The 23,184-nt window shown below is 46.3% G+C and overlaps 1 protein-coding gene across 1 annotated transcript in view; it reads left to right on the top strand.

Moving 5' to 3' along the window:
- LOC141100527 (uncharacterized) overlaps positions 1-23,184 on the top strand; it is a 59,636-nt gene that overhangs the window by 4,631 nt on the left and 31,821 nt on the right. The window contains 1 exon segment of the mRNA XM_073589090.1: positions 5,921-6,510. Coding sequence (XP_073445191.1) covers positions 5,921-6,510 — 590 coding nt within the window.

Here is a 23,184-nt window from a genome sequence, read left to right as displayed (position 1 = left end):
GAATGTAAAATATGCTGGAATAATTAGCGGTTGCCATGTCACGTTTGGAGAGCCCCTGATGTGCCTAAACAGTGGAAACCCCCAACAAGTGACACCATTTTGGAAACTAGACCCCTTAGGGAACTTATGCAGATGTGTATTGAGCACCTTGAACCCACAGGTGCTTCACAGAAGTTTATAACATGGCGCCATGCAAATAAAAAAAAAAAAAGATTTTTCACAAATCTTTTTAGCTCCATATTTTGCATTTTCATAAGGGGAACGAGAGAAATTGCTCCATACAGTTTGTTGTGCAATTTCTCCTGAGCACGCCGATACCCCATATGTGGGGGTAAACCACTGTTTGGGCGCATGGCAGAGCTTGGAAGGGAAGGAGCGCCGTATTGGAGAGCAGATTCTGCTGGAATTGTTTGTGGGTGACATGTCACATTGTCAGAGCCCCTGAGGTGCCAGAACAGCATAAGCCCCAAAAGTGACTGCATTTTACCAAATACTACCCTGAATGAGTTCTTCTAGTGGTGCAGTGAGCATACTGACACCACAGCTGTTCCATAGAAAATTATACCATTGGGCAGTGAAGAAAAAAAAAATACTGTATTTTTTGGACTATAAGACGCACCCCAAATTTTCAAAAGGAAAATAGGGGCGGAAAAATGTGCAAAATGGGGGTCCGTCTTACAGTCCAAATTCAGCTTACCGGTGGTCCAGGCTGGTGCGGTGGCCTCCGGAAACTCCCATTCCAGGCTGGTGTGGCAGTGGTGCTCTGTGCTTGGGTGGAAGTGCTCTGCGCTGGGTCGGCAGCACTGCACCTGTGGCGGCGGCAGCGCTCTGTGCTGGGGCAGCGGCACTCTGTGCTGCGTGGGGGGCTTTGCAGCCATTTTGTCAAAACCTTAGGCCCCTGCAGCTCCATTGATGTGATGGCCTCCGGGAGAATGGCAGCTGGGGGCGGCACATGCTCAGATTTAGATCTCGGCAACGAGATCTCGGGGCGAGATCTGAATCTGAGCATGTGCCGTTCACAGCGGCCATTTTTCTGGAGACCACCGCATCACAGCAATGGAACTGCGTGGGTCTCTGGACTTTGACAAAATTCTGGTGGAGCCCTCCACGCAGCACAGAGCGCCGCTCCACAACATTTGTAAGTATATTCCTACTATAAGACGCATCCCCATTTCCCCACAAAATTTTTTGGCAAAAAGTGTGTCTTATAGTCCGAAAAATATGGTACATTTTTATCACTAAAATGTTGTTTTAACCCCAGATATTACATTGGAAATAGGTAGATAGGTAAAAGGTCACTACACTCATAGATGAATTCACAGAGGGGAGTCATTTCCAAAATGGGGTCACTTCAGGGGGGATTCTGCTGTTGTGGCACTTTGGAGAGCCACTAAGTGCCAGAACAACAGAATCCCCCCTGAAGTGACCCCATTTTGGAAATGACACCCCTCTGGGAATTCATCTATGGATATAGTGACCATTTTCACTACATGGATGATTTCCAGAAACACGTAGTGGAAGTTTCAGCGCAAAAATTGCAAAAATGTCATTGTAGTGCCCAATATATTGTGCCCAGCTTGTGTCTCTGGAGACCTCCCCCCACCTACCCCCGGAAATTGTTAAGTCAGCTCTACTCAAATGTGTCTGTCACTAAATAAACCAAATGCTTGAATGTCAAAACAGTTCAAAAACGTGGTTGTGTGTGGAAGATTGTAAAGCCGTCATGGAGGCATAAGGCCGGCAATGATGGGCATTGTGGGTAATAATAGCGGGGATCATGCCTCATTCCTCTCTAGGAACATACACGACATCTTCTCTGGGGTTCTTTCTTGTTTCAGTTACTGGGATGAGTGCAATAAAATGTCGCTCAGTGAGTCTTCTGACATCTTCACATTCTAAAGGATTGGCGGGGACAAAATTATCAAAAATAAGATTTTCAGTGACCTTTTCCTGATAATGAAGGAAAGTACCGTATATACTCGAATATAAGCCGAGATTTTCAGCCCGTTTTTTTGGGCTGAAAGTCCCCCTCTCGGCTTTTATTCGAGTCATATACACCGGGGGGTCAGAGGGGGAGGGGGGGGGCGGGGGTGTCAGGTCATACTTACCCATCCTGACGCTGTGTCTTGAGCCCCCAGCTTCTCCCCGTGCTCTCTCTTCCTGCCTTCAGCGGTCACGTGGTGCCGCTCATTAAAACTCATGAATATGCGCATATCATGAGTTTTAATGAGCGGCACCACGTGACCGCTGAAGGCAGGAAGAAAGAGCGCGGAGAAGCTGGGGGCTCAAGACACAGCGTCAGGACGGGTAAGTATAGCGATACTCACCTGTCCTGCGTCCATGGCTGCTTGCTGCTGTCTGTCATCGGTCAGTGACTTCAGACAGCAGAGGGCACGGTGACGTGGTTAGTGTGCGCCGCGCCCCCTGCAGTCTGAACGTCACTGACTGATGACGTGGCAGATAGTGGTGAGCAGCCATGGACGCAGGACAGGTGGAGTATCTGACACCCAGCAACGGAGAGGTGAGTATGTCATTTTTTTATTATTACATGCTGCAGCAGCGGCAGCACATGGGGAAATAATCTTAAGGAGCTTCTAATGGGGGCAGCATATGGGGGAATAATCTATGGAGCTTCTAATGGGGGCAGTATATGGGGGAATAATCTATGGAGCTTCTAATGGGGGCAGTATATGGGGGAACAATATGGAGCTTCTAATGGGGGCAGTATATGGGGGAACAATATGGAGCTTCTAATGGGGGCAGTATATGGGGGAACAATATGGAGCTTCTAATGGGGGCAGTATATGGGGGAACAATATGGAGCTTCTAATGGGGGCAGCATATGGGGGAACAATATGGAGCTTCTAATGGGGGCAGTATATGGGGGAATAATCTATGGAGCATTTCCCACCCTAGGCTTATACTCGAGTCAATAAGTTTTCCCAGTTTTTTGTGGCAAAATTAGGGGGGTCGGCTTATACTCGGGTCGGCTTATACTCGAGTATATACGGTATCTGCATTTCCGGCTTTTTTGTATAACACAAAAGAATTATATGTGGCCACCTGAAACAAATACATGACTAACTTGTTATACCAGATCTATGATTTTCTTGATACCTGGTATGGCTGCAGAACCTGATCTGAAAGGTCCACACCCCCATATATTTGCTGTAGTCAATGACAGACACAGGTTTTGGAGTAGTGGATCCCTGTTGGTCTGCAGTGGCCCTTGTGGCCTCTGTGTGGATCGAGCTCAGGATAAAAATATCTTTTTTACCCTTATACTTAAGGACAAGCAGCTCTCCATTGTGTAAAGCCCCTGACTGCCCCTTTTGGAAATTTTCTTTGACCAATGATTGTGGAAACCCCTGATGGTTTTTGTGAATGGTCCCACAAGCCCCTATGTTATGTTCAACCAGAGTTTTAAATAGGGGTATGCTGGTGTAGTAGTTGTCAACATACAGATTGTAGCCGTTTTGTAAAAAAAAGGCTCAAAACCATTTTCCAGATGTCCCCAGATAAGTAGCACATCCTGGTGGGTTCAGTTTGCGGTCTTTCCCCTCATAAATGTGAAAAGCTGATGTGTATCCGGTTGAACTCTCGCACATTTTATAGAGCTTTATTCCGAACCTTGCCCTCTTAGAAGGAATAAATTGCTTGAGGTGCAGTCTTCCCTTGAATTTTACAAGGGACTCATCAATGGAAATGTTTTCTGTTGGGGTGTAGAGCTTTAAGAACTTTTCTGTCAAGTCTTCGATGATGGGTCTGACTTTGAATAGTCTGTCATGTTCTGGGGCAGTTCTGGGCAGGCATTGACTATTGTCGTTAAAATGCCAAAATCTCATGAGCATCTCATAACGGGTCCTAGGAAGAACGGCAGAAAACATAGGGGTGGCTTGAACAGGCCGGTTGGACAAATAGGACCGAATGCTCGTTTTTTAACAAGCCCCATAGAGAATGTAAGTCCTAAAAATGTTTTCATTTCTAGGACATTAGTTGGTTCCATAAATGTGACCTAGCATAATAGGATCATGGATTCTGGCTGATGAATTGGGACACATATAAATCTGTAGGACAATATGCTCTAGCAAGCTATCTGTCATAAGCAAATTAAAAAAAATAATTGGTCCAAAATTTTCCACCTCCACATTTATACCAGGAATGGCAATAAAATTAGGGATGAATGGAGTAGCCGAATCCGAAGCCTCCCATCTGGGAAATGCTACATCAAGAGGCAAAGCCCCTTGGACATTGGTGTGCGCCAATTACCGAGCACTAGGGACAGCGCTAGTACTGGGCATTGTTCCCTGAGTTGGAGACATTTCTCCAGAAGCGCTATTTGCCCTTCTTGTTGTACTGGTCCTTGTGTGTGAGGATGGACCAGAATCACTGCTCATTTCTGAGCTATCACTGTCGCTGCTACTAAAGCCCTCGAAATCCACATCGCCATCTGACACTGCACTTTCTTCACTGTCAGAACATAAAAGTGCATAAGCCTCCTCTGCACTATCATACTGACGGGCCATTTTATTCGTTTTTATTTTTTCCCGTAAATAGAAAACTACGTGTCTGACATGACCAAATTATCGGGGAGACCATTGAGAAAAGCCTAATTCTTTAGCCTAACCCTAACTTAAGAATAAACATTAACTTTAACCTAACACTAATCCTAACTATAGCACTAACCCTAACCTGCCTTATTTTTTTTTTTACTTTATAGCACAATCGCTGACTGACACAGCTGTTGGCAGCAGCACTTGTAACACTGTTTCTCCTCTAATATCTCACTGACAGGAGATCTGAGGAGAAGCAGCGGTTTTATGAGACAGATCACCCGCGAAAGTTCGCTGCTACAACAAACTTTCCTAGTGATTTGTCTCATTGGCTGGTGTCATGCTGATGTCATAAGGACCTGTACCGATCAGGTCTCAATGAAGTAGGGGGTCACAGGAAGCATTTTGGGGTGGAATCCCCTAGTTATAAGGTACGTGGGGTCCCGATGAGCACAAAACTGCCGACCGTAGACAAACAACTGCGCTGCACAAAGCCCTGCTAGCGCCGGCGTTTATCTACCATTGGCGGTCATGAACCGATTAAGTTAAGGCCTATTTCATGAGTTTTAATTGTTTAAAAATTCTGTGGAAGCATGGCTGAAAAGCAATGTCTGACTTTCATTTGCTCATTTCCATAGATTTTTGATTTATTTCTACTTTTGTCAGATTAAAGTTATTTCTGTGACCATTGTGGGTTTTTCTGTCATTAAACAAGGGGTACCAACAATTTAGACCACGTGTGTAGGAGGAGTGAATATTTTGACTCCACAGACACTTTCTGGAAATTAACACACAGTGGATGTTGGAGAGTGAAAATTACACATTTGCCATTTTATTACCCAGCACATAGTGCCCAGATTGTGCTCCAGGAGACACCGCAAATTAAGTGGGTTCTTCTCACTATAATATTGCTAAATACAGGGATGCTAAATGTTGTTTGCGCACACTGCAAGACTCCGAAGTGAGAGCGGATTTTGCCGGATTGGTTTATGGAAACCTTGTTGCTTTTCAACAGCCTTTGAGCCACTAATAGTGTGGGAACCTCTGTTTTTCCACTGACAGATGATGGACCTGAGTGGGGACTTGTTTTTTGTGAGATGAGAATTGGTATTATTTTCGCCTACATAACATTGATTGGTTTCTTTTTATTTGATATTTGGGAGGCAGAATGAACCAACAGTTGAACACCGCACACTACTGGCTCATCCAACAAGGTTTTCTATTAGACTGTGAACTGTCATTGTCTTGGTAATTAATTAAAGGTTTTTACATAGCTTGCCATTTTTATGGACAGTTTAAGTAGAAACGTTCAAAGATATAAAACTCAAGGGTATTTTATTAAAAATAATTGTTTTTTATCTTAGCAGATGACTGTACCAGGAGATCAGAGGGACAGCTGACATCTTCAACTTTTAAATCTGATGATCTTGAGATCCTACAAGATACAACTGAAGTGATTGCCATTACTCCAGATATATCATCATCCATTCACAGCAAAGATCTGTCATCTGATCCTATGAAACAGGTCCCATCTTCTGATTCTTTACCGACTACTAAGGAAAATCCAAGTCACAAAACAGGCAATAAAAAACAAACTGCTCCTAAAGCAAAGAAGTCTTTTTCCTGTTCAGAATGTGGGAAATGTTTTAAACAGAAATGGAATCTTGATATACACCAAAGAACTCACACAGGAGAGAAGCCTTTTTCCTGTTCAGAATGTGGGAAATGTTTTAACCGGAAAGGGAATCTTAATGAACACCAAAGAACTCACACAAGAGAGAAGCCTTTTTCCTGTTCTAAATGTGGGAAAGGTTTTGCACATAAATCACTGCTTGTTACTCACCATAGAACTCACACAAGGGAGAAGCCTTTTTCCTGTTCAGATTGTGGGAAATATCTTAACCGGAAAGCGCTTCTTGTTAGACATCAGAGCAGTCACACAGAGGAGAAGCCTTTTTCATTTTCTTAATGTGGGAAATATTTTACTTGGAAATCAACTGTTAATAAACATTAGAGACGTCACATAGGGGAGAAGCCTTTTTTATGTTCATAATGTTGATATAGTTTTAACGGCGAGTACTCTGGCAGCTGTGCTCTGCTTGTGAGCACGCATTATGTCCCTGCCATGTGCTGCTTACAAGCATAAAGCAGTTGCTGGTATCAGAGCAGGAATCAGCAAGGGAGTGCCGGGTAGGTAAGTGTAATGCTTTTTTTTAATGTTTTGTGATGGGGCCATGGATACCAGGATGGGGGCCAATTATAAGGATTGAGCTATGCATTCCAGGACTGGAATGGGGGGCCAGTCATACCCGAATAGTGATGGTGCCCTGCATACCAGGATAAGGATGGGGGCCATGCATACTACGATGAGATGGGGCACTGCATACCAGGAGCGGGATGGGGCCAATCATGCCAGAATAGGGATGGGACCCTGCATACTAGGACAAGATGGGGGCCCTGCATACCAGGATAAGGATGAGGACCATGCATACTATGACAAAATGGGAGCTCTGCATACCAGGATAAGGATGGGGCCATGCATACTAGGATAGGGATGAGGGATCTATGTATACCAAGGTAGGGATGAGGGGGCCATGTGTTATGAATGAGTCACCGGAGGAGGAAATAACAAAACTGCAAGCTAAGTCCAGAAAACCGGAGAGGTTGGTAGCTAGCGGATTGCAGACCCCTGAGCCTATTCACAACAACTAACAGTAGCCGTGGAGCGTTCCTACGGTGGTCCTAGACGCCTCTTCATAGCTGGAGAACTAAATAAGCCTAAAGAAAGAAAGGGGAAATCTAAACTGCCCCAGAGCAGACCCCAAAGCAATAGACAGCCCCCAACATGTATTGTCAGTGAAAACAGATGAAAACACAGACAGAAAGACAGGCAGAGCAAATGATGGGGCCCAACTAACTAGATAGGAAAGGACAGAAAAGATGCTGGCTGCAATCTGCAAAAACGCTACCAAAAATGTCTCAACATGTCTGATAGGAAAAACGGCCCTGAAGTCACTAGACTTCAAAATCCCTATATCAGCACTCCGATATATTCTGAAGACAGAGCAAAAGAGATTTAACGGATCAGGGACAAAAATGGAAATTCAGCAGAGCCCCAGCCGGGGCTGGCAGAACACAAAACTAAGCAAATCAGACAAAATCTCATGGAACAATAAGAGCAAAACTTAGCTTTAGAAGACAGGAACTGAACTGGAGGCCAGAGCTCAGAGCAGAGAAATCACCAGCACCCTACAGGGCGTCGGCTGCCTTATATCCACTCAGAGATTCCGGATGTCCAATCGCAATCCACCTGTTCAGGTGACAGGTTTCTCCCATCCAAATCAGTTTCACCACCTCCTTTCACCAGCAGAGGGAGTTCATCGGACATCAAAGGTGAACGAGAAAATGAGCTCACAACAGCCATGTGTATCAGAATAGGGATGAGGAGACCATATATACCAGGATAGGGGATATTAAGTACAGAATTAGCCACATTTTTTGCTTCAATTTTTTTTCCCTAATTTCCTGTAAAACCTAGGTGTGTCTTATAGTCCAAAAAATACGGTATATATATTTTTTTTTTCTCAGTGAGCTCATTCCTCATGTTTGGCCTCATTAAAATAAAACCACTCATACTCCGCTGGCGTGCCGTCTCCACTTCAGTGGTCTTGAGACTCACTGTCCCGAGGCTTATGTGATGTTGTCACATCACACGAGCCCTGCACCCAATCAGCGGCAGCTTCACTGCTCCTTCGGACATATTGAACATGAACAGGAAGCCAGGGCTGCGGCTGTTCTCTGACGGCCTCATGATGCTTGATTTGTCCGAAGGTGGGGACAGTGACGTCAGCGCTGATTGGGCACAGGGCTCACATGAAGTAGAAACCTCAAGAGACCCCAAAAAGCAAGTACCGACAATCTTTTTTAACATCAAAAATCCCACACAAGGAAAAGTCATCATTATACCTAGAGTGTGAGAAATGAATTACAGGAAAATCGTATTTTGTTGACCTTCAAAAATAACTCAGACGAGGAAAACCTATATATATTATTCACAAATTGTACAAAAACATGATGTGCGTGGCGTGCGTTCAAGGATGGAATATTATATGGGAGTTTTATAGAATAAACCAAATACCATAGAATGAACAAAAACCATCAATTCATGAATTTCTTTTTTGGGGTGGAGGAGTTTATACCGTTCCAGGTATGGTAAAATTGATAAAGCAGTTTTATTCTTCGGGTCAGTACGATTACAGCAATACCTCATTTATATCATTTTTTATGTTTATACAATAAAAACTTTTATATAAAAATAATTATTTCTTCATCGCTTTTTTCTGAGAGCTATAACTTTTTTATTTTTCCACTGATGACACTGTATGGGGGCTTTTTTTTGTGGGTCAAGATGGCGTTTTCAGCGGTACCATGTTTATTTATTGATCACGTGTTTTTCCACTTTTTGTTTGGCGGTATGATGACAAAGCGTTGTTTTTTGTCTTTGCTTTTATGGTGTTCACTAAAGGGGTTACCTAGTGGAACAGTTTTATATGTTGGGTCGTTATGAACGTGGCAATACCTAATATGTGTACTTTTACTGTTTAGATTTTTTTTAATTCAAATATTTATTTAATGTTAATAAAAAAGTCAATATTTATTCTATTATTTTTCATTTTTTTTATATTTTTACAATTAGTTACATGTTTTTTTTATATTTCATTCTATCTTTTACACTTTGTCCGAGTCATTTTTTGCAGGCTGATCGCTTCTATGGCAGGCAGATGAAGCAGCTTCCCCATGCTATAGAACAGGGGTGGGGAATCTTCTTTCTTCCAAGGGCCATTTGGATATTTATACCATCCTTCGGGGGCCATACAAGCTCCTCCCACAAAGTACATCCTGACTCTGGCACTGGTTTCATGACTTAATCTTTCATTGTATGCCCTTCAATGTTCAGTAGTGAACACTGCGTGTGTGTGCTAACAGAGCAAGGAGAAATTAATGAGCTTCTGGCAATCAAAATACAGCTCCCTGCCCAAGAATGCAGTCCCTGAGAATCTGCTCGGAGGCCTGATAAAAGGTCATCGAGGGCCGTAAATGGCCCTGGGGCCTGAGGTTCCCCACCCCTGCTATTGAAGCTGTCAGCGCTGCACTCAGTGCCCTGACACTGAGAGACTGCCTGACTTGCACTGCGCATGACCAGGAAGTTTTTTAGCTCTGGTCATGGCAACATCAGGTTACCATGGCAGTGATCGCGACCTCGCGTCACGTTGTAGGGTCTCCAATCCAAAGGCAGAGGGACTGTCAGACCTCTGCCTTATCCTGGAATGCTGTGATCGTGTTCGATTGCAGTATTTCGGGGGTTAAAATGCCGGGAGCGGTCTGTAACTGCTCCTGGCAGTTAGTGCTGGGTGTCAGCTGTGAGAATCAGCTGACACCTGGCCGCGATCGGCCGAACACCCTAACCCTAACCCTTTCCCTCTTACCCCCCCTTAGTTCGTATGATCCCTATTTTTGTGCTTCAGTTTTCCTTGGTTTTTCCTCTTCTCTAGGAGCCAAGTCCTATGTGATGCCCCTATCACCGACTCTATGGTCTCTGCACTGACTGTAGGACTTGTAGCTGTTTAACATTTAATAATTCATTGGTTATAAAGAAGCTGTCCGGTTGAGTTATGAAACGAGCCGTGTCCTCCTGATTCTCCCCTTCTGAGTTCAGATCTGACAATGACAATTTTACTTGTCCCTTGTCTCTACGATATCTACAAGTTTTCCTTTTACCGCTACATGTTATTGATACATAAAAGTTTCAGGACTCGGAAACATTATTTCTGCAAATATAAAGATGCGTGATATTTTGTTAGGCCAATTGTCTGATACTTAGAGGAAGCTTAGCAGCAATTCCAATATCTAAGACATATCTAAACACTATTACGGATTACACACAGTCACAGAAATTGCATTATGAACTGTGGCCCTCATTCAGTGACAGCTCTTTTGCTTGTCTCTTGTACTCCTGCACCGGGTCATCTCTTACAATGGTCCAACGTTATCTACAAGCATTGATGGATTCCATTGTCCTTGATCTCTTGTTTCCATAGGTGCAATATCTTGGTGAAATCTCTCACCGTGCTCATCGCTCACGACTTCACAGTTTGGTTGAAAAATGTCTTGATGCGAATGTAAGAAATGAATCTTTAAGGACATGTACAGCCAAGATCCTGACACAGTGCGGAAAATAAGTATTTGATACGCTGCCGATTTTGCAAGTTTTCCCTCCTACAAAGAATGGAGAAGTCTGTAATATTTATCACAGGTACACTTCAACGGTGACAGAAAATCTAAAAATAAAAAAAAAACAGAAAATCACATTGTATGATTTTAAAATAATGAAATTGCATGTTATTGCATGAAATAAGTATATGATCTCCGACCAACCACCAAGAATTCAGACTCTCACAGACCTGTTAGTTTTTCTTTAAAAAGCCCTTCTACTCTGCTGTGGCCTGTATTAATTGCAACCGGTTTGAACTTGTTGCCTGTATAAAAGACACCTTTCCAGATAATCAGTCACACGCCAACCTCTCCACCATGGCCAAGACCAAAGAGCTGTCTAAGGACACCAGGGACAATATTGTAGACCTACACAAGGCTGGGGTGGGCTGCAGCACAATAGGCAAGCAGCTTGGTGAGAAGGTAACAATTGTTGACAAAATTATTAGAAAATGGAAGAAACACAAGTTGACTGTCAGTCTTCTTCGGTCTGGGGCTACATGCAAGATCTCGTCTTGTGGAGTAAGGAAGATTCTGAGAAAGGTCAGAAATCCCAGAACTACATGGTAAGACTGGGTCAATGACCTGAAGAGAGCTGGGATCACAGGACCGGGCCTGCTCAGGGAGTGTGCATAGCTAATCAGCTACCTAGTGTTCACTGGTGGATACAGACTGACCTGCAGGTAGCCACCAGGTACCACTCCTGGGCAGAACCCAATATTGCAGCTGCAGACCCCAGGGTTCAGGTTCGCTGACACTGAATAGGGATAGGTCTCTGTTCAGACTAGTAAGTTCTGGTACCTCTACAGAATGGTTACTGACACTGATTAGGGCAAGGTTAAGACACTCTGGTCTATGATACTGGAACAGGGTTTGGCCGAACACAAACCAGATGACAATGTTCAGGCACTGGCCACTCATGGACAAGCTTCAAGCACTGGCCGCTCCGGGAATGAGATTCAGGCCATGGCCTTTCTGGATCCAGGGGACTATGGATACAGGACTTGCTACACCGGAATGAGTTTCAGACACTGGCTCCTCTGGGACGAGGGGATGACGGATTCAGGACTGGCCACACTGAGGCAAGGAATACAGGTTTAGGACACTAGCCAAACCAGGACCAGGGGACCTCATAACTCACTAGTAGTACACCTTACTGACTAATGATTCTACACGTCGCATGGCGAATCCCTAAGGGAGAGGGAGTCTTTTATATAGGATGACTCCCAGCAATTAGCTGGAAGCCATCTTCCAGGTGTAGTAATTATACTAAACATCTCTGAGCAACAAGCTAAGAGTATTTAGTATATACTTGCTCTGCCCCTTTAAGAATGGGGGAGTGCGCGCATGTGTGTATTAGGTGCATCGCTTGGAGCTGCGGCGCTCACACAACCAGGAAGCAGGAGAACGCTGGGGATTGTGCCGAGGGTCTGAGGCAGTGAGTAAGCTGGCGTCCCACCATGCAGCGGTGCCGGTAATAGAGCTACAAGCACACAATGCCATCATGGATTAAAATCTTTCCGGGCACACAAGGTTCTGCTACTCACACCAGCCCATTAGAAGTTTGCCAATAGCCATCTGGATGATCCAGAGGAGGCAAGGGAGAATGTCACTTGGTCAGATAAGACCAAAATAGAACTTTTTGCTATCATCACCACCCGCCATGTTTGGAGGAAGAAGAAGGATGAGTGCAAATCAAAGAACAGTGTCCCAACCATGAAGCACGGTGGGGGGAAACATCATACTTTAGGGGAGTCTTTCTGCAAAACAGACAAGATGACTTCACCGTATTTAAGGGAGGATGGATGGGTCAAGGATCGTGAGATTTTAGCCAAAAACCTCCTTCCCTCAGTTGGAACATAGAAAATGGGTCGTGACTGGGTCTTCCAGCATGGCAATCACCCAAAACACACAGCAAGAGGAACTAAGAAGCATTTCAAGGTCCTGGAATGGCCTAGCCAGTCGCTAATCCTGAACCCAATAGAAAATCTTTGGAGGGAGCTTAAAATCAATGTTGCCCAGCGACAGCCCTGAAACCTGAAGGATTAGGAGAAGATCTGTATGGAAGTATGGGCCAAAATCCCTGCTGCAGTGTGTGCAAACTTGGTCAAGAACTACAGGAAATGTCTGACCTCTGTAATCACAAACAAAGGTTTCTGTACCAAATATTAAAACAGTTATCCACTACCCTAATTCGTTTAATTTTGTATTCATTAATCTTACTATTATGTGCCAGTAATGGATCCATACTCTTATTATAGTAATATATACCTTTATAAGGCAGATAGCCTCACTTGGTGTCTGCCAGATGCAGCTCTAATGTTTATCAATCACTTCTTGTCCCCGTACTGCGCTCTAATACTACAAGCTCCGCTATGCGTTGCAGTGGCCTGTGAGCCAGCACTTAGCACGCCTTCTCCATTTTCCACACAAACTCCTCCCTGCCTCCTCACCATCACCATATATATACACACACTGTATATATGTATACATAGACATATGCATACACATTTCCTATTCTTTGGCATGTTTGTCACACATGTATCAGATCACCAAACAAATGTAAATATTAGCCAAAGATAACACAAAATGCAGTTTTTTAATGAAGATCTTTATTATATAGGGAAAAAGAAATCCAAACCTCCAGGGCCCTGTGTGAAAAAGTGATTGCCCCTAAACCTTATAACTGGTTGGGCCACTCTTAGCAGCAACAACTGCAATCAAGCGCTTGCAATAACTGGCAGTGAGTTTCTGGAGGAATTTTGGCCACTCATCTTAGTAGAATTTCTGAGCATGGACCGCCTTTTTAAGGTAATGACACAACAGCATCTCAATTGCATAGCTCCCAACCATCCCAGATTCAGCTGGACTGTCATGTCCCGTCTCAGCTGTTCTCCCAACCTCTATATTCCTCTCTCTGACATTTTCATTGCTCCTGTAGCTCCTCCTGCTTGGAGGGATTGGCTGCTTCTCTCTGCTAAGTGCATAAATTAGATTATATATTCACTTCCTCTCCCTTCAGTGATTGGTCTCCCCAGGAGTATGAGCTTCCATCTCAGTCTCCACAGGCTGCTGCTTTACCAGTGAGCCACAGCTCACAATGCTGGAGATGGGAGAATTTGGTCATATTGACCTCTATATTGCCGGCAATGAACTCAGAAGCAGAGTATACATATCCATAGCAATACATTGTGTATAAGAATGCTTTTTTATGGTGCCTGTATACTGAGGGGAAGAAAAATATATTTTTTTGTTCCTATAAAAGTATTAAAAATAATAAGCAATTACAAAAATGTATTTTTTAGCATTACACTCCCAGATCCCAAACCCACAGCCTCAACATTACTGACAGGCACTGTAAGCTGCTGAGCCACAAGCTCCAGTGAAGTGACTGCAGGATTGTGTGCACTTGATCCATATTCCAGGCTCTGACTACAGGCAGATTATTCAGATAGAAATACACTGCTGTGTACAATGGATGTTTCTGTATTCTAGGAGAATAAGAGATTTTTTCATCCTATAAAATTACTAATAATAATGAAAAACACTTGATAATGAAAAAAAATGTAATTGTTAGTTTTATTTAAAATAATAAGCATCACAAATCAGTGAATAACCCGGACATAGTTGTGCCAATATAACTGTAATGACCCGCAGAACACAGCGATCAGATTATTTACAGGAATCGGTAAATTACAGGAAAAACAAAATGTGTAGTGCGGAGGACGTGTTCACACGTAGCGTAAATGCTGCGTTCTTTCTTCTGTAAATGTCTGACCCAGATGACGTAGTGACAATCCTCCCTGATTATTGTGCGTTTGCTGCGTTTCTTCTTTTTTGCATTTTCCCCCATATTTGATGTTTTTTGGCAGATATGAAGCCGCGTTTAACACTTTTTTATTAGTACAGAAAAGCTTTGATTCTGCGCTTATAAATGTGACGGCGGTTTTCTCTTCATACATTTTTTTTCTTAATACTTTTTTTTCAGAAGAAGCCTATAAAGGGAAAACGCATCAAAGCCCCAGAGGTCCGCAGGGTCTTCAGACCACAGAGAGCGCAGATTTCATGAGAACTGCGGCGCTATCAGACTCCAGCACTCAGTATCTTCCATGGTGTAACAGTCAGGATTCCTCTAGATTCTCGTCTCTCCGCCTGGTTACAGCTGTTCTTCCTTTCTCCCCTTTTCTTTCCTCGCCTTTCCCATTCCTTCTCTTCCCCTCCTGCCTCTTAAATGTTTTATATATAAGGTATTACATGTGTCCCGTAACCCCTTTCCCGACCTATCCTGTGCAGACCAATCTTTTTCATTTTCTTTCTATCCCTTTCATTTTTCCCTTTTCCCCATTTTCCTTAATCCCTTCATGACTGTACTAGTACGGCGCAGGTAGCTTCTCTCCCTTTAATGTCGGCTCCGGCGGTGAGCCCGCATCTTTCCCAGCACACGTCAGCTCAAGTGAGGTATTCTGCTACATACAGGAGATCTGGTCATCGCCTGTACGTAGCAGAGCCGACCGAGTTATGGCAGCTTCTAGTCTCCCATGGAAATTATTGAAGCAGGCCAAAAGTAAAAAAAAGTTTTTAAAAATATATAAAAAATATAAAAGTTCAAATCCCCCCCTTTCACCTCACTCAAAATAAAACAATAGAAAAATCAAGCATACACAAATTTGGTATCGCCGCGTTCAGAATCGCCCGATCTATCAATAAAAAAAAGGAACAAACCGATCACTAGACGGCGTAGTGAGAAAAAAAGTAAAAATGCTGCGACATTGAATTAAAATGCAATAACGGATGATGAAAAGATCGTATCTGCACCAAAATGGGATCAATAAAAACATCAGCTCGGCGCGCAAACAATAAGCCCTCACCCAACCCAAGATCATGAAAAATGGAGACGCTACAGGCCTCAGAAAATGGCGCAATATTTTTTTCCCTACAAATTTTGGATTTTTTTTCACCACTTAAATGCAAAACAACTGAGACCTGTTTGGTGTCTATGAACCTGAAATGACCTGGAGAATCATAATGGCAGGGCAGTCTTAGCATTTGGGGAACATGGCAAAAAGAAAATCCAAAAAAAGTTGTGGAGCTGCACTGTTTTTGCAATTTCATCACACTTGGAATTTTTTTTCCCATTTTTGAGTACACGATATGGTGAAACCAATGATGTCGTTCATTGTAAATACCCCCCTGTCCTCTGTATCTCCCCTCCTCATTGTAGAGTGTGAGCTCTCACCAGCAGGGGCGGCTGATTCTGCTTTAATTATTGTATCAACGTTGCTACTTATGACTTGTGTTTTGAAACTGTTAGGCTGTGTGCACACGCTGCGGATTTCTAGCAGATCCGCAGCGGATTTTTCCACGCAGAAACGCTGCATATCCGCATTGTGATGTACAGTAGCATTAAAATCAATGAAAAAAAAAACCGCTGTGCAGACGGTGCGGATTTTTCCACGCGGTTTTCCTGCGGTACAAAATCCACAGCATGTTACTTCTTTTGTGCGGTTTTCCACCTCCCCAGTCTCCAAATCCGCAGGGGGTAAACCACAGTGGAAAACCGCACAAAAAACGCATTAAAAATGGAAGAAATCTGCAGGAAAAATGCAGGCCATTTGTCCTGCGGATTTCTTCCATCCTGTGTGGAAAAATCTGCAGGGCCAAAATGTACGTGTGCACTCAGCCTTAGGCTGTGTGCACACGCTGTGGATTCTACTGCGGTGTACAGTAACATTATTCCCTATGGAAAATGGAAACCGCAGTGCAGACGCTGCGGAATTTTCCGCGTGGATTATCTGCGGTTTCTAAACCGCAGAAGTCAATTCTTTCTGCGGATTCCTATCTCCTCCATTGTGGAGATGGTAAAACCGCAGGGCAAAACTGCAGGATAATCCGCAGCAGATTCCGTAGCGTGTGCATGTACCCTTAAACTGTAAAGCGCTGCTGAATATGTTGGCGCTATATAAATAAAGATTATTATTATTCCAAAGCTCAACTTGTCCCGCAACAAACAAGCCCTCACATGGCCATACTGACGGAAACATAAAAAGTTATGGCTGTGGGAAGAAGGGGGGCGAAAAACAGAAACGCAAAAACGAAAGAGGGCAAGGTCTCCAAGGGGTTAACAAACCCTATTTTTCCTTCCCCAGTCTCCTCCTTAACCCTTTCTCCCCTTTATTCTGCCTCTCTCTTTCATGACTTTATATTTCTCTTTTTTGCTGTTGTTTGGTTCTTGTCTGTATTACTGGGTATTTATAATCTGTCTCCCCTTTTTCTTTACCCCATTTATGTAAATAAATCCTTAATAAAAACTACTTTACCATAAAAGGCGCCCGCTGTGCGCCCAAGGCACGCGGCTGATCTGTGCCGATTTGGGGCTTTTCTCTCTCTAATAAAATCGCAGGTAAGAAACTGCAGAAACTTTATTAAGTGCAGAATCAAAGCTTTTCTGTCCTCTAAAAAGCGCAATAAAAACGCAGCTTCAAATCTGCACCAAGAACGCATCAAATAAGGGGGAGAAGATCGTTATTGGAGATGGTGCGGATCCTGCAGAAAACAAAAAACACCGTATTTCTGCAATGTGTGAACACGGCCTTACAGACACAAATAAGCCGGATGTCGTATAGTGACGCTACATAAAGAGGAGAACGTTCTGGAGGCTCCGACTGTGAATGACGGCACAAAAAATAATCCCCAGGTCCCACGCACGCTGGACCAGAGAGCCATGAATCCACCTGCTCATCTCCAGTCCCAACTGTCCCGGATACAGCGGACAGTCCCGGATTTGGGTCTACACCCTGCAGTCTCAGGCGTCTGCTGAATTTCCCTCACTACCAGCGCCCCTCTGACAACTCCTCCTGCCGGGGGAGAAAGCAGTGGTAAATGGCCGTGGATTAGGGTGAGGCCAAAGTTTGCTGCTATGTGCGCCGCATGATCTGTGCCTCGATCTGTGCTTCAAAAGTTGTGAGGTGTGCACAGTTACTTGGTGTAACATTGGTGGATGTGGACCCACTGCACCATCGGCCAGGCTTACTCTAGAGAGGTGTAATTGGGTGTCCACCAGGTCTTCACTAGAGCTACTGGTGGAGAGGATAGGCTGGATAGCCGGTAGACACCAGGAACTACTCCAGGGTAGTCCCCAAGACTACCTCAGCTGATAGGTGGGTCAGAGACACAAGTGTGAGGTACAACAGGCAAAGTGAACTGCCTAGGAACCAACATCCAGCAGAGAGCGGACGGTGGAGCTGCCTAATATAGGACCTGCCGGCATGGGATAGGCTGGGGAACCTAATCTGTGAAGGACACAGCAGGGTTACATTCCTGCAGACACTGGCCAATCCCCCCAAGACTAAATGGAAGCAACATGCTGAGAAGCTGCAGTGACCATAGTGAGTAGGGAGGCGCTGAGAGGGCATGTGAGAGATCACCATAACACCTGGTTAGGAACCCACTCAGATGTCCCTGAGCTGAACCCCGCCCTGCACCTCGGAACACATGTAATATTATCTTCACACCAAGTGGTAAAGAAATCAGTGACACCTGTAAGATAAAAATGCCCATTACACCCTTAGATGACTTCCCTGATGGGTACAGTGTCTGAAATGGGGTCACGTTAGGGGGTCGTATGTTGTCCACAAACATCAGGGGCTTTACAATTGGCCCCACAAGGGAGGACTGCCAAATTACTGCTCCAAAAGCAAAACAGTGACTCTCCCCATTGGAGCCCGGCCGTGTGCAGTCATTCCTGACCTCAGGTTTGGGAGACATTTCTGTGTAAATTGTGGCTCCATTTTACTCTGTGAAATAGAAAAATTTGATTCTAAAACATTTCACCTCGTACACACACGGCTCCGCTCCGTACACCTCATACACACACGGCTCCGCTCCGTACACCTCTTACACACGCGGCTCCGCTCCGTACACCTCGTACACACAGGGCTCTGCTCCGTACACCTCGTACACACACGGCTCCGCTCCGTACACCTCGTACACACACGGCTCCGCTCCGTACACCTCGTACACACAGGGCTCCGCTCTGTACAGCTCATACACACGGCTCCGCCCCGTACACCTCGTACACACACGGCTCCGCTCCGCACACCTCGTACACACACGGCTCCGCTCCGTACACCTCGTACACACGCGGCTCCGCTCCGTACACCTCATACGCACGCGGCTCCGCTCCGTACACCTCGCACGCACGCGGCTCCGCTCCGTACACCTCGCAAGCACGCGGCTCCGCTCCGTACACCTCGCACGCACGCGGCTCCGCTCCGTACACCCCGCACGCACGCGGCTCCGCTCCGTACACCCCGCACGCACGCGGCTCCGCTCCGTACACCCCGCACGCACGCGGCTCCGCTCCGTACACCCCGCACGCACGCGGCTCCGCTCCGTACACCCCGCACGCACGCGGCTCCGCTCCGTACACCCCGCACGCACGCGGCTCCGCTCCGTACACGCCGTACGCACGCGGCTCCGCTCCGTACACCTCGTACGCACGCGGCTCCGCTCCGTACACACGCGGCTCTGCTCCGTACACCTCGTACACACGCGGCTCCGCTCCGTACACACACGGCTCCGCTCCGTACACCTCGTACACACGCGGCTCCGCTCCGCACACCTTGTACACTCGCGGCTCCACTCCGTACACCCCGTACACACACGGCTCCGCTCCGTACACCTCGTACACACGGCTCCGCTCCATACACCTCGTACACACGCGGCTCCGCTCCGTACACCTCGTACACACGCGGCTCCGCTACATCCACCCTGTAAACCCCTCCTGACCCCACACAGAAACTTCCCCTCATCCAGCACCATGACAACCAGCACAGCAGAGTCCTGCCCACACTGAGGCCCCTGATCATGTGACCCCTGACTCCTCCCCTCCTGTGACCTCATCACAGGTCCTGTGCGCACAGAGCAGCCATATATGTAGAGTGCGGCTCTGCAGGTTAATGATGGGCAGTCCGGCTCTTCTGGCTCCTTTCCCCACTTCTCTCCCTCCTGTCCCTTCACTATAAAGCCTGGGCCTCATTATACAGCTGTACAGGGGTCTAGTGAAGGCTTTTTACCCTTTCCTCAGACTGTAGCTCCTGGGAACAGGCCCTCACTCCTGTCCCCTCACTATAAAGCCTGGGCCTCATTATACAGCTGTACAGGGGTCTAGTGAAGGCTTTTTACCCTTTCCTCAGACTGTAGCTCCTGGGAACAGGCCCTCACTCCTGTCCCTTCACTATAAAGCCTGGGCCTCATTATACAGCTGTACAGGGGTCTAGTGAAGGCTTTTTAGCCCTTTCCTCAGACTGTAGCTCCTGGGAACAGGCCCTCACTCCTGTCCCCTCACTATAAAGCCTGGGCCTCATTATACAGCTGTACAGGGGTCTAGTGAAGGCTTTTTAGCCCTTTCCTCAGACTGTAGCTCCTGGGAACAGACCCTCACTCCTGTCCCTTCACTATAAAGCCTGGGCCTCATTATACAGCTGTACAGGGGTCTAGTGAAGGCTTTTTAGCCCTTTCCTCAGACTGTAGCTCCTGGGAACAGGCCCTCACTCCTGTCCCCTCACTATAAAGCCTGGGCCTCATTATACAGCTGTACAGGGGTCTAGGGAAGGCTTTTTAGCCCTTTCCTCAGACTGTAGCTCCTGGGATCAGGCCCTCACTCCTGTCCCTTCACTATAAAGCCTTGGCCTCATTATACAGCTGTACAGGGGTCTAGTGAAGGCTTTTTAGCCCTTTCCTCAGACTGTAGCTCCTGGGAACAGGCCCTCACTCCTGTCCCTTCACTATAAAGCCTGGGCCTCATTATACAGCTGTACAGGGGTCTAGTGAAGGCTTTTTAGCCCTTTTCTCAGACTGTAGATCCTGGGCACAGGCCCTCACTCCTGTCCCTTCACTATAAAGCCTGGGCCTCATTATACAGCTGTACAGGGGTCTAGTGAAGGCTTTTTAGCCCTTTCCTCAGACTGTAGCTCCTGGGAACAGGCCCTCACTCCTTTCCCTTCACTATAAAGCCTGGGCCTCATTATACAGCTGTACAGGGGTTTAGTGAAGGCTTTTTAGCCCATTCCTCAGACTGTAGCTCCTGGGAACAGGCCCTCACTCCTGTCCCTTCACTATAAAGCCTGGGCCTCATTATACAGCTGTACAGGGGTCTAGTGAAGGCTTTTTAGCCCTTACCTCAGACTGTAGATCCTGGGCACAGGCCCTCACTCCTTCCCTTCACTATAAAGCCTGGGCCTCATTATACAGCTGTACAGGGGTCTAGTGAAGGCTTTTTAGCCCTTTCCTCAGACTGTAGCTCCTGGGCACAGGCCCTCACTCCTGTCCCTTCACTATAAAGCCTGGGCCTCATTATACAGCTGTACAGGGGTCTAGTGAAGGCTCTTTAGCCCTTTCCTCACACTGTAGCTCCTGGGCACAGGCCCTCACTCCTGTCCCTTCACTATAAAGCCTGGGCCTCATTATACAGCTGTACAGGGGTCTAGTGAAGGCTTTTTAGCCCTTTACTCAGACTGTAGATCCTGGGCACAGGCCCTCACTCCTGCCCCTTCACTATAAAGCCTGGGCCTCATTATACAGCTGTACAGGGGTCTAGTGAAGGCTTTATAGCCCTTTCCTCAGACTGTAGCTCCTGGGCACAGGCCCTCACTCCTGTCCCTTCACTATAAAGCCTGAGCCTCATTATACAGCTGTACAGGGGTCTAGTGAAGGCTTTATAGCCCTTTCCTCAGACTGTAGCTCTGGGCACAGGCCCTCCTGTCCCTTCTCTATAAAGCCTGGGCCTCATTATACAGCTGTACAGGGGTCTAGTGAAGGCTTTTTAGCCCTTTCCTCAGACTGTAGATCCTAGGCACAGGCCCTCACTCCTTCCCTTCACTATAAAGCCTGGGCCTCATTATACAGCTGTACGGGGTCTAGTGAAGGCTTTTTAGCCCTTTCCTCAGACTGTAGCTCCTGGGAACAGGCCCTCACTCCTGTCCCTTCACTATAAAGCCTGGGCCTCATTATACAGCTGTACAGGGGTCTAGTGAAGGCTTTTTAGCCCTTTCCTCAGACTGTAGCTCCTGGGAACAGGCCCTCACTCCTGTCCCTTCACTATAAAGCCTGGGCCTCATTATACAGCTGTACAGGGGTCTAGTGAAGGCTTTTTAGCCCTTTCCTCAGACTGTAGATCCTTGGCACAGGCCCTCACTCCTTCCCTTCACTATAAAGCCTGGGCCTCATTATACAGCTGTACAGGGGTCTAGTGAAGGCTTTTTAGCCCTTTCCTCAGACTGTAGCTCCTGGGCACAGGCCCTCACTCCTGTCCCTTCACTATAAAGCCTGGGCCTCATTATACAGCTGTACAGGGGTCTAGTGAAGGCTCTTTAGCCCTTTCCTCACACAGTAGCTCCTGGTCACAGGCCCTCACTCCTGTCCCTTCACTATAAAGCCTGGGCCTCATTATACAGCTGTACAGGGGTCTAGTGAAGGCTTTTTAGCCCTTTACTCAGACTGTAGATCCTGGGCACAGGCCCTCACTCCTTCCCTTCACTATAAAGCCTTGGCCTCATTATACAGCTGTAGAGGGGTCTAGTGAAGGCTTTTTAGCCATTTCCTCAGACTGTAGCTCCTGGGCACAGGCCCTCACTCCTGTCCCTTCACTATAAAGCCTGGGCCTCATTATACAGCTGTACAGGGGTCTAGTGAAGGCTTTTTAGCCCTTTCCTCAGACTGTAGCTCCTGGGCACAGGCCCTCACTCCTGTCCCTTCACTATAAAGCCTGGGCCTCATTATACAGCTGTACAGGGGTCTAGTGAAGGCTTTTTAGCCCTTTCCTCAGACTGGAGCTCCTGGGCACAGGCCCTCACTCCAGTCCCTTCACTATAAAGCCTGGGCCTCATTATACAGCTGTACAGGGGTCGAGTGAAGGCTTTTTAGCCCTTTCCTCAGACTGTAGCTCCTGGGAACAGGCCCTCACTCCTGTCCCCTCACTGTAAAGCCTGAGCCTCATTATACAGCTGTACAGGGGTCTAGTGAAGGCTTTTTAGCCCTTTCCTCAGACTGTAGCTCCCGGGCACAGGCCCTCACTCCTGTCCCTTCACTATAAAGCCTGGGCCTCATTATACAGCTGTTCAGGGGTCTAGTGAAGGCTTTTTAGCCCTTTCCTCAGACTGTAGCTCCTGGGAACAGGCCCTCACTCCTTTCCCTTCACTATAAAGCCTGGGCCTCATTATACAGCTGTACAGGGGTCTAGTGAAGGCTTTTTAGCCCTTTCCTCAGACTGTAGCTCCTGGGAACAGGCCCTCACTCCTGTCCCTTCACTATAAAGCCTGGGCCTCATTATACAGCTGTACAGGGGTCTAGTGAAGGCTTTTTA

This window comes from Dendrobates tinctorius, unplaced genomic scaffold, assembly GCF_039654945.1.
Source record: "Dendrobates tinctorius isolate UK_male_01 unplaced genomic scaffold, ASM3965494v1 ptg000106l, whole genome shotgun sequence".
NCBI lineage: Eukaryota > Metazoa > Chordata > Amphibia > Anura > Dendrobatidae > Dendrobates > Dendrobates tinctorius.
This window is presented reverse-complemented; position numbering and strand designations above follow the sequence as displayed.